The 12,640-nt window shown below is 33.0% G+C and overlaps 1 protein-coding gene across 3 annotated transcripts in view; it reads right to left on the reverse strand.

Annotated features, from left to right (window-relative positions):
• LOC106755078 overlaps positions 1–11,339 on the reverse strand; it is a 16,147-nt gene extending 4,808 nt beyond the window's left edge. The window contains exons 1-20 of one of the 3 annotated variants that reach the window (XM_014637172.2): positions 11,102–11,339; positions 10,675–10,739; positions 10,424–10,599; positions 10,258–10,322; positions 9,543–9,870; positions 8,822–8,888; positions 8,579–8,732; positions 7,582–7,749; positions 7,330–7,440; positions 6,989–7,198; positions 6,498–6,599; positions 5,344–5,565; positions 5,052–5,126; positions 4,852–4,932; positions 4,228–4,410; positions 3,951–4,106; positions 3,676–3,768; positions 2,723–2,794; positions 1,344–1,461; positions 536–720 (exon numbers count right to left, since the gene is read on the reverse strand). In XM_014637172.2, coding sequence (XP_014492658.1) covers positions 536–720; positions 1,344–1,461; positions 2,723–2,794; positions 3,676–3,768; positions 3,951–4,106; positions 4,228–4,410; positions 4,852–4,932; positions 5,052–5,126; positions 5,344–5,565; positions 6,498–6,599; positions 6,989–7,198; positions 7,330–7,440; positions 7,582–7,749; positions 8,579–8,732; positions 8,822–8,888; positions 9,543–9,870; positions 10,258–10,322; positions 10,424–10,599; positions 10,675–10,682 — 2,574 coding nt within the window. In that variant the 5' untranslated portion in view covers positions 10,683–10,739; positions 11,102–11,339. Of the gene's footprint in view, positions 1–535; positions 721–1,343; positions 1,462–2,722; positions 2,795–3,675; positions 3,769–3,950; positions 4,107–4,227; positions 4,411–4,851; positions 4,933–5,051; positions 5,127–5,343; positions 5,566–6,497; positions 6,600–6,988; positions 7,199–7,329; positions 7,441–7,581; positions 7,750–8,578; positions 8,733–8,821; positions 8,889–9,542; positions 9,871–10,257; positions 10,323–10,423; positions 10,600–10,674; positions 10,760–11,101 lie in introns of all 3 variants that reach the window. The other 2 variants (XM_014637173.2, XM_014637171.2) reach the window with 2 other exon arrangements.
• Between the last annotated feature and the right edge of the window lie 1,301 nt (positions 11,340–12,640).

A 12,640-nucleotide genomic window follows, 5' to 3' on the forward strand; every position in this document is an offset into this window, starting at 1 on the left:
AACTATAAGGCATTGACAGTAAACCCTCCAAAATGCTAATGACAGACTACCTTTCATATTTATAATACAGTGAAGACAGTACCAGCAGTATATGCTAAATTTCTTGTACAGCTAAACAACTGGGTTATCATGATTGAATATCTGACAATTTTAAAAAAACAAAAATTCAATTCTGCATCATCTCTTTAACACCTAACGTTTTAGTATAATATTCAGCAGCATCCACCAATAAATTACTACTAAACAGAACTAGGAGGTTTCCAATACAACCGCACATTTTTCTATCCAACCACATTCGAACTTCAAAATTTTCAAACAATGTTGTTGAAGGAAAAAATGGCTGCTAAAAATTACAAGAGATCTGTAATCCAAAATGGAATACAGAAATTCTAAAAATAATATGACAAATTTAACCAGAATGAAAAGCAGATCATTAAAAAAGTTTCTTGAGCGACAAAGGAAAATGTAATATCCTCACAACCACAGAAACAAGAGTGAAAATAATACAGGTATAATCAGGTTTGCTTGAACTCACGTATAATGTATTTAATTGAACGCAAAGTGTTGGAGTTGTTAGGACACTAATTTGGCTGGGCCTTAACTCATCAGGCTCAGGCACACGAGTATCAAACAGTTCCTTCTTTACAAAAGCCTTTATTCCAGCTTCCTTTTTGTACCGTGTGAGAATAGGTACTGGTGGTATTAGGTCCTCCTTGCTGGCTGTGTAATTAAAGGGACACCTTAAGATTAATAACTCACAAGAATGAAGTGTCTACAGAATATGCATAATCTTAACAGANGATGAAAACTGATACATAAAAAATCTTTTGGAAAACATTAGAAAAATATACATTATGCACTAATGACACCATCTACTCAAGAACATATTATAGTCAAGAAATTGGTAATGGTGAGGATGTAGGCAATACACTAGCATTGGTAAAATATTGTAACCACCAAATTTTACAATGCATCAATCAAAAATTTGATCACATCAGCCTTATAATTATCAAGCTAACAAAACACCACATAATCAGGTAACATGATTAGAACTTTAAATCTTGATGACACAGCAGAATAATTAAAAAGTGGTTAAATTTATCTGTAAATAAGACTAAAATGAGAACGTCTAATGGGGTTTAGGGATATTCTAGTANCATCAGTTAACTTTGGAGAAAAGGATGCAAAGCAAATTCTTAAAGACACCATAATATAACAGGGTTAATCCAGGTCCTTATGACGAAAATCATTTTCAGTATTTCATGGAGAACAGATCCCTAAACCATCATTAAATTGTCTTACGCGAATACTCCACAAATAAAAAATATGCAGTATCTACTCACCCAAGTCATTAACAACATTATTTGCATACACTTGAAGAGCGTTGTCAATGCCCCGAAACAAGCTATTCAATTCTGTAAACCTCATTGGAACTTTGAGACCAAAAAATTGATCAACTGTCTGCACCCAATAAGATATAAAATCAATTATAATTATACTTATAGTTATATTATAATGACCAGAAAACTAATAAGTGGCTCCGTGACCAAAAAATAGAGAAATATTATTTTGGATCTGACTCCTCTAAAGTGAGTAATTATTCACTTTAAAGGTGTTAAAAATATGATTATGCTAATCAAGAAATATTGAATAGCCTTAATTTTGGGGATTACATTTTTACCCTTTTATTATATCAATATTATTCATCAAAAATAGAGAATCATGTATGTGCTTATAACACAATTCATGTACATATTTGTATGTTACTGACAGATCAAGGTTCCATTTTTCTCTTTCTTTCTCTCTTTTCCTTGCAGGTGAACAAGACCACAACTCCCATTGGCCATTGATTGGCAGCTTTCCCAGCCACCTTAGTTAACGCCCATTGCAGTCACTGACACCCTCAGCAAAACCCACCCGGTCAACACTCTGCTTCAAGCCGCCACATGGACCCCCCCATGTAAAGTCTTTCTAAAGTATGTGAAGTTTATGTGAACACACTCAAATGACAGGTGATTCACTTTCGAACACCACCCACTCATCAAAATCCCCTTCCTGGTCTTTGATGGTCCTTCCCTGTGCCCTGTCTGGCTATTTCTATCACGACCTCCTCAGGATGTACCTTGGAACCCGGTACCAGTGCCACTTTTACAAATATTCAACTGATTCCATGAGAAAAATTGATTGGATCAACTAGCTACAATACATGGGCAACTGCTGTCACCCATTGTTCCATGGATACGATCTTGCCAACAACTTAATAAACCAGGCAGTGAATAATTTTGCTGAATATTAGTAAAGTGGAAGTAATGCAAGTGGGCAACTGAAAATATGTAAATACATTTCTTCAGTCTTGGATGTCATTTGAGCAGGAAGGAAGCATCCATTTGATAATGACTTTAACTAAGTTTCCAATTGCAGAATCAAGGTTCCAAATGATGTAAAGAACCTATAAAAATATCCCTTTGCCAAGTAGGAAGAACTCTTGATTAGTTGAACTATTTCCATTGTTGATTAGTCTATATTTTCTCTCTTTTTTCTGAGATAAAGGGAATTATGGTTTTTTTTCTTATTATGCATAATACCAAAAGGAAAATGATGCAGATATGGTAAAATATAACTTACAAACATACACTGGAGTAAAGTTTACATTGGAAGATAATGAAAAATTATGTTGTTACAAAACCTTATAATAATCCAATAAAGGCAACTGCATTCTTACCTCCTCAACAATCCTGTAAACTTCCACAATAGAACCAGCATGCCGCTGTTGAGGAGATATTGGGTCCCAGTGCTGTGAAAGTTTACTAATAAGTTAATAAAGCCTTTGTTCAATGAGGAAATTTAGTAGAACTATAGAAGCAGCATAAAAAATGAAGAAAACTAGTAGTTACACCATTGCAAAAGTAAAGTATTATTTTAATAATAGATTCATATCCTGACTCTATGTTTTTAAACCTTTTTAACAAATAAATATATAAATTATTCTTAATTATATATAAACACACTCATACATACATATATACATACATACATACATACATACATACATACATATATATATATATATATATATATATATAATATACACACACATACACGGAGAGAGAGAGAGAGGGAATAAGGTTAAATAAACTCAACCCAACCCAAATGAACTTTTCATGGTGAATCCTTATCCTTTTTAGCATCAGCAGGATTATGGGATTTAAAACCCATCTCACTCATCATTAACTTATTTCATTTTTTCTCACTTCAATCCGCAGTGTTGTGCTGCCTATACCTTTTGATTATGCTATTTGACTATACTTCATTATTCTTTAAACAAATTAATAGTGATTTGGTGTACAGACTACTGGTTTTGATTATTAATGACAGCTATATCTTTAGTAATTCTTTTTTACTATTTTTGGGAAAATGTATGCACTATAAATTATCTGCACTGAATCCTTTGTTAGCCTTCTCATTCTGCTTCTTCATTTTACCAAATTTGGAGTCAGCCACTCCACACCACTATCCAGGATTAAGTACTCTAACGCTAATTTAAATATACAAAAGATATTACAAAAATAATCTTCCGAAAAGACAATAAAACTAGACCTTGAGAAAGGTCTCTGTAATAAACACAATCAAAACAACTGGAATTTGACAGTATAGCACTATTGATAAAGTATTTACCTCTTGTTGAAAAACCCGCTCTACCCAACCTAAAATTCTTCCAAGCTGTGAATTGACCCAACGTAACACCAATGTTCCAGATTTTGTCTCAATCTATAACAAGAAAAAAGAGCAAGGACCAAAGTATAGAATAAATAAAGATAGGAAAATAGAAGGATAGATGACAAAAGACCATGGGTCTGTTTGGAGAAAATGTCTCCATAAGCACTTTTAGGAGAGAAAAAAAAGAAGGGAAAATGAAATTAAGTTCTCCAAAAGAAATTTGACCACCTAACCTGATAGAGATTCAATTTCTTCAACAAGATCTCAGCATTTTCTTCATGGCATACAGATGCAATAAGTGCCATTATGAACTGCTCTAGACTTTCAGCTGCAGGGAATACAGAAATGACATCCTCAGTTAAATGCTCTGCACCATCCAGAAAGGGTTTCTGAAAAAAAAAAAAAACAGATTTTCAGTGATTTTGAAGATATATTCCATAATGTAATCAGAATATATATATATATATATATATATATATATATATATAAACAAACCATATATATACTCACCAGTCTGAGCCCATAAAGTTTGTGAACTAGTGATCCAGATACAACAGTTGCTTGAGGATGCCTTTGAGATAAAACAGGCAAGAAAGTTACAGATTCTCGTTTTAGGAGCTTCTTGAGTTCTTCTGCAAGCAATGCTAAGGGATGCTCGTTTGACATATCAGCTCTTTCAACAACTTGCACTGTCTGCAGAAAGTAAACAAATTCCTTAAATCTAAAAGATAGTCATAACAATGGACTACAAAGACAATGACATGCTCTATCCAACAGTTTGCAATTTAAAAAGATGAAAACAAAAAAGCAGATGTTCTCACAAGCATTCAATTACATAGCAGAATCAAGAAGACATAAAACAGTTTTAAGAACACATCTGATTCCAAATTCTACAATATATATTTAATGCTCAGCACAAAATCAATCAAAATATAAATATATATAATTAAGTCATGCTTAAAAGATATTCACTTGAACATGTATATAACCAATAACAATGAACAGGAAGCTTTGTGAGTTGTCTATCATTTACCAGTCAAGTGGAAGATAATAATAATTACCCAATTAGAATTTCAATGAAGATAGAAATTGAAAGAACAATGTATTGAAACATCTTTGCAATTTAATACTCACCCTTGAAAATGCATTCTTAATTGATGATGATATATATATCTCTATCTGATCACGATCACTAATTGGCAGGGATTGTGAGGTCTGCAGGAAAATAGTAAAGAAACTTTTATAACTGAAATTTATAGCCTACCATAGTATTTGTATTTTATACAAAATTATCCATCCAAATGTGAAAGATATCATTGAAAAGGATTACACACAGTTTCTGGTTCTTCCAGTAGAAGCCTCCTGGTAATCATTGCAACTGCTACAATCTTTTCCATAGTTGCTGAACCCTAAAAAGTATGTGAGAGGTTTTGTAAAACAAAAAACTAAAGGTGCAACACAAGATATCATAATTATTTGGTAAAAAAATAAAAAACAAAGCTTTTGAATAGAAAATAAAAGGGGAAAAGAGTTCAAGAATATTTGTTTTAAAAGGGCAAAAACATAGAGAAACATATTCAAGCATCTGATCCAGTACTACCTAACAACTTAATAAGTTGAACAAACCTCGTTGAAGTGCATATGGTAATCTCCAAGCTGCTTGTCCGTCCATCTCTGAATTGGTGTTAAGAAAGACTGTAAGAAAGATAGATCCCGTTCACCCTCAACCTTGGAACGCAAGCTTTTCAAGTGCAACCTCTCTTGTTGACCTCGTTGCTCCATTAGTGGTATTTTATTTAATTGCTCAAGTGCATGCAATAAAACCCCATGCTCTCTTGTGATAACATACTGCATCCCCATAATGAAAAAGAAAAGTAATTCAACATTAAATAATGATTGAAGGAAGAGTTGTGTCCCATTATTCGAAAAATATTAATTATTCAAATAGATCAGTATCACAAAAAGAAACAAATAAAAAAAATAAAAAAATCGAAGCCAAACAGCAATGGAAAATACACTGAATGCCTAATAATCAACATATCCCAATGAGTGGAATTTTAACAATGCAAACTTAATCTTGATTACTATCAAAGAAAAAGACTTCTTTGTCTTGATGAAATCAAGTAAATGAAAGAACCACATGCATATTAAAAATTAAAGAGGTAAACATCCAAAAGAAAATAGATTAATAGAATGAGCTAAATGTTTGGTTGAAATATAAAACAGACTATAAAATTCTGAAGTTCACTATTTTTCATCCTCATTTCAAAGCTGGCGGAAAGCAATCAAATTTGATAATCATATCTGTACAGTGTCAAGCATTTTAGTAATTTGATAAGGATACATGGATTCATCCATATATCTCTATTTTTTCTCATTATTGAACAAAAAATTTTGGCATCATCCTTAGGGACTAGTCAAGAAGAATAAGAGTTCATTTTCAATTTCCCTAATGGTGTTCATCTCCGGGATTAGATTAGGGTCTAAAGCCATATAAGTCAAACTCCTTACATTTCAGAAGAGAAAACAAAGGCAAAATAGGTGAAATGAAACATTTGTATATATAGAGTGAAATATGAAAGAAAAAAAAACACGGTAAAACAAGGCCACAAAATGGTAATAAAATTAGTCCTACATGAGAAAGACAAGTGTGTTGTTCAAGGTCTCTTGCAACTACAAATAAGTTGAGGCAGTCAACAACAGTCCAGTATAGTAGTTCAACTTTAAAATCAATTGTGATTCTTAAAAATACAATGAAAAGAAAATGTGATGGCAACTACCTGACGAAATAAAACCCATGCATAGCAAGTGTGATGGATTGTCTCCGTGATTCCTAAAACTCTCCATGTTGACTTCAAAAGTTCAAGAATTTCCTCCACTTCCTAGAAATTAGAAAGACCACGGATGACAATTCAGAATCCACAAAAGTGATACAATCTAATTTCTACTTTACCTAGTAGCTTCTCAAATAAGAGTTTCATCACAGTTATTTCTTCTTAATAAAATAGAATTCTGTCTTAACAACAGATTTCAAGTAAATACATGTCCATAAAAACCCTGTTTCTTTTCCAATCAAATTTGGAAAAGTTATACATATCACTTGCACAGCCCATGTACTCAGGAACCTCAGACCTTATCACAATTCACTTGTTAATAACTTAATATTCAGAATATAAATAAATAAAGCAAACATAGCATATCAATAACAATTTAAAAATGTAATGGCTCAACTTCTACTATAATATAGCCTTGGAAAGTAAAAGACACCAACCTCTGTCAGTTTTCCTTCATCAAGCATGTCAAACACACTTAAAAGTAACTTCTCATATAGTCTGACATTTAAGTGATAACCATCTGACCAATGGCATATTTCACCAGTTAAGTCACCCCGAGCTGGCCGCTCAGCAAGTGGAATCGCAATCTCCCTTAGGGATCTCAAGCATTCTGTCCTTTGAAGTTCACCACTTGAAGATGGGAGAAACTTAAAAATATAAAATAAAAATCATGTTAGTCACAGGCAGTCAGGCCAAACAAAAAGGTATGCCAATTCTTATGACCTAATGCCAACAGAGGATAGGTAAAATATGAACATCAAAATGGAGAACTGCACACCTCTGCTTCTTCAATCTTGGCCAACAGAATCCTCAACTCGTTTGTCTTGCGTCCAGATTCACCAAATCCAACAGCAGGGTGATTAACAAGCCCCTCCTCCAAAACTTTTAACTATACCAGCACAAATTTGGAAATGTTCAACAACGACTAAAAAACTATTAGAATGGCATCCTCATCTTTTCGTTGCCACATTAACAAGCTAGTAGTGTATATGAAGGAGAGCAGAGAAACTTCTATAATGGATCTTACTACCTGCCGTTTTTGCCAGCGTATAAAAGCCTTCTTATCAGAAAATTCTGAACGTGAAATACAGCAAAGCAACTCCAAAGGAACCAATAGAGTATCCATCCTTTTCCCCACCTTACCCACAAGAGCATTTAGCAAGCCTTGTCTGGTTCTAATATCCATTGACTCGGATATCTGCATTCAAAAATTACCTATAAATGAGTGCAGGATGTAGAAAACGTAAGCAAATACAAATTTGTGATTTTCTTGATTTTCATGGTTTGCAAGTATTAGTTGTCTCATTCCATGGATTAGATGGACGATAGCCCTATTAGTAGTACTAGAGGTAGAGGCAGACCAAGTAAAACTATATGCAAAACTATTACGAAGGATTTAAAGGTCAACAATTTGTCCAAAGACTTGACTCAAAAACGAACATTATGTAGCTAACCACCCCTAGTAGGAAAAGGCTTGGTTACTATATAGTTTTGAATATAAATTCGGAGGCAAAGAGCCCATGCTTATGAGTATGAGTCCAACATAAGAAGAATTAAACAGAATCCAGAATGCATATTTTACTGATCACAGATTCAATGCCCACCAAAGCAGACTAGGCCCAAGTCCCTTTAGGGATTGAATCCCAGTGTGTTTCACTTTACCTCTACTTTAGCTACTAAACCTCAAGACCTTCAAAACAAAAGACACAACGCCAAAAAAGTAAGATCTTATCACCCTATGATAATTAACTTTCTATAATCACAGACAAGCTTCCAAAGTCGATATCGGTAAAATGTAATTCATCCTCTAAACCACCTCCCTCAGCAAAAGAGGAAGCCACAACGCTATGAAGGGTTTAAAAAATTATCATTTTCATTAGAAGAAACCAGAGGCCGATGCACATTATAAGAGTGCACTTAAAGTATGTTGCCAAAATAAACATTAATAAGAAGCATAATGGTAGAAAAAAATCAAAGGGAGGACCAAAGGATCAAAGCATAAGTAAATAGAACATGTCCATGTATACCTCCATTTGAACTCGCATGGTTTCCAGCAAGCCAACTAGCCCAGGAGCACTCTGAGACTGGGATACAACACTTCCACTTTTGCTACGCCCAAGCTTCCTGATCAAGCTGGATTTTTTATCTTTCTTTTTTTCCTTTGATGGGACAATCAGACCCCTGATAAACAAGAAATACACCAAAGAGTTCACATATAAATCTTTAACGAGAAGATATCCCCTCAAATTAAACGTGTCTTAGCAACATACCCTGTGGCTCCAGCACAAGCCAAGAGGATCTCATACGCAGTTTCACGAAGATCATCATCTGATATGCCTAGAATTGGTAAAACCAGAAATTAGGAAATTCCTGAGAGCTTTCATTTGAACCTTTCTATTCAAATTTGAGGCTTAAAACATCAAGATGTAATATCTTAATGTTTTCTACAAAAGAAGAAATTATTAGGATACTATGAAGGATGAGAAGTACAAAGAATGGGGATAAAAAGTCTTGCTAGAGCTACAAAAAAAAAAAAATATACAAAACCATCATCCCAAAAGAGACCTCCATCATCTATGGATATCTGTTATAGAAACACCCCTTAACCCTAAAACAACAATGGGTTGACACCAGATAGAAGCCAAGAAAACTATTCTGCGACAATACAATGAGAAGGGAGAACTTTCCAGTCAACACATGTCTATGACCATGCAGAGGCACAAGGGCAAACAGAAAAATGTCAGATTCCTTCTTTATACAGGTTTCCACCATTGCAATCACTTCAATGACTCAGCAATCAACAAATGGTGACTTCATGTATGAGATTTTACCTTACAACAATTGTTAGCACTGTTGGTTCATTCAATTTTCTTAATCATATGACTCCTTCATATTCAAAATCGAAATACTATTCTTCTGACAATATTCACAGCTTAGGAGTTGTGAAGATGAAACAACATAGCCAACAGATAAGTTTTCTAGAGAAACCACCTGTGGAGAAGGAAGGCAATTTCACTGCAAGATCTGAAGCATCATTAAGAGTCCTTTTAGCCCTAACGCCTTCAACAACTGAAACATCATCATCATCATCAAAGTCTTCAATGTCATCCACAGTTAACTCCTTTTCTTGAGTAGTGTCAAAAGACTCAGATCTCGATACACTAGATAGAATTGGGGATGGTGGAAAAACAGAAGGAATGGAAACAGCTACAGGAGGCACTGCAGAAACAGGAACAGTTGGTGGTGGCCTTCTGGGAGGTGAACCTGAAGACTCAGGATCAGTGACCAAATAAAATTCACCGACTGAACCTGTATCACTCTGTTAAAGCCAGGAACATTTACAATCCAAACATGATCCACAAACGATTAAACAAAAGCTTTGAATGAAATGTGATAAAATCAAAACTTATAAAGCATGTCATGACAGTAAAGAAAATAGCTCAACAGTTTCGAATCTGCATCGTATTCCTTAATAAAAGAGCAGAGTTGGCAGACTAGTCATAGCATGTTTAAAATGGAAAAATTCAGCAGTTACACATAAATATAGTAAGAAACTAAGAATGACTTCAGTATAAAATTGTCATTAAGAAGTGCACAAGCCAAACCAGTACGTCATTTATAATATTAATACTTAAACTTGTATAATGGGCCTAAATAAACAATTTAAAAATAAATTCAAACATCAAAAAGGTCATATCTAACATACCATTTGTGGTAACCCAGTATGATCATGATAATCTCTAATTGCTTCTGAAAGTTCAAGCATTGTACCTGCATTGAAGGAAGTTAATATTAAGACAAAGAAAACTAAAACAAACAAAAAAAGAAGGATGGTAACTGATAAACAAGGCAAAAGAGAGAATTCAACTAACTCTTTTTTGCACAGTTGAGGACATAATCAACACTGACTTGATCTAGATCCACATCATCCAGTGTAACTGCACCAGGTGGCATTACAACTTTCTTGATTAAGCTCCCTGAAAGTATAAAATCAAGAAGAACTCTTCTGTCCCTCCTGTATCTCTGGAGAAGCTCTATGGCATTCTCTCTGCAGCCCATCAAATCACCAAAAGTAAGGGTCCGATCACATGATAAAGTAATGAAGGAACAAAGATACACTTACTCTTCCATTGCTAATAAAACTACAATTATATTGAACTGCGACCAACTTCAACAATTGTGCTATTTCTGCAACATAGAGCTGAAAACTATAATAACAATGAATGTCACAGGACAATATGTAGCATACAAAATCAAAAACACTAGAAAACTAAAATCGCACACTCCCACCATAAATGAAGGCCATTCCAAAAAAAAAAAAGTTGCAGAACAAAATTGACATTAAGCAAAACACGAGATCAGATTCGACCCAGTTCAGATTGTTCAAGCATTTCATTAAAAATAAAGTGAAAAGCTAGAACTTTCAACAAAAAACCAAGAACCCAAGTTTAATTTTTTTTGTGGGGCGGTGAACCACGTGACAAGAACTACGTTTTGATGTTGAAACAGTAGATGCCCTTTCTTTCCAAGTGAAGCAAAGAGAGCGCTACCTGAATGGATCTTCAAAATGTGGAGAATGGAGAAGAGAGAACAGAGAAAAGTCAAATGGGTATGTGAATTGGATGCAGAAATTGAAGTTTTCTGGTCACTTGAGCTGAGCTGTGAGGACTCTTGTGAGTGAAAGCAGAGCGAAGTAACCTCAGCCAGCTCTCACAAGAAATCGGAGCAATTCCGAGTTTCAATTTCAATTCCAAATTTCGTATGGATCCAATCCAAGTTCTATTTTTCGTTTTCAGAAAAGCAAAAGTTTATGTCAATATATGCTTGTTTTTATTTTTATTACTATTATATTATATTATATTATATGATTATATATTTTTTAACCTCTTACAATAGTATTATTTTGTTTTATTCACATTGGTTTTTTTAATTCCTCGTAAAACTGATGGTGCAGTTTGTACTTGGCAACTTAGTTGCAGCTTGTAGAAAGTGAGAATAAAAAAGGAATATGGTCAGAATGTAATAAAAGAAAAGAATAATAATATACAGGATATATTTGTTTTTGGGTTCAATCTTTCGGCGTGTCTAAAAATATATACAATATTTTTTTTTCCTTATAAAAATGTAAAAAGTAAAATTCAATTTTGAAAAATATGATATATTATTATGCATTATTATTTAGATAGGAAGACATTAATTTATAAAGTCAATTCCTTTTTTTTCTCGGAATATACTAATTTTTAATTATTTTTTTCATTTCACTTTTCCAATATATACTATGTGATTTCTTTTCGTGTAATCTTTCATTTTCTTGATCATTATCTTCTTTTTTCTTGCATTATTTGTTCTTCGTTTTATTTTTTTTCTTCTTCTTCATCTTCTTTCATTTTGTCATGTTGTTAACACTTGATAGTGATTCTATCGATTATGAGAAAATTGAGAGTATTTTACTTGAATGATGATAGAAATTGTAAATATTTCATTATGACGATGATAAAAAATTTTGAAAAATTTGTATGAACATAACATGAATTAAATTAAATTTATATATATAGGAAGAAAGAAAGAATATGTTATTAAAAAATAAATCCATACTAAACACCTTTTTTGTAACTTTTAACATGTAAAAAATTTGATAAAAAGTTCCTAGACTTTCTTATCAAATATTAGATTGTCCATAGTGTTAATATATAGTAGTAGGATTCCAAAAATAGTTTAGTTTCATACTATTGAGTCATTGATCGTTTTGTGAAAACGTCTAATGGTTATAAACAAAATTACTTAGTATGTCTTCTTTATTAGGGCAAATCTATTTCATATATGTCATATATAACAATATTTACTTTATAAACATGACCTTGTACCTTTAGTAGGAAAATAATTGAAAGTTGTAACACTTGAGTTATATTGGATAAAAGTTTGAGTTTGTTGAGATAAAGAAAATAATCTTAAAGTTGTAGTAAATTATTATTTGAATGTATGTTGAAGATCCTTAAACTTTAGCTAAATGAAAATCTTATAGATAAATGAAAATATTATATCAATTAAAATTAAGATTGATGTATAGTAGATAAATGAATGTATATTTT

The sequence above is a fragment of the Vigna radiata genome, unplaced genomic scaffold (assembly GCF_000741045.1).
Source record: "Vigna radiata var. radiata cultivar VC1973A unplaced genomic scaffold, Vradiata_ver6 scaffold_268, whole genome shotgun sequence".
Classification (NCBI taxonomy): domain Eukaryota; kingdom Viridiplantae; phylum Streptophyta; class Magnoliopsida; order Fabales; family Fabaceae; genus Vigna; species Vigna radiata.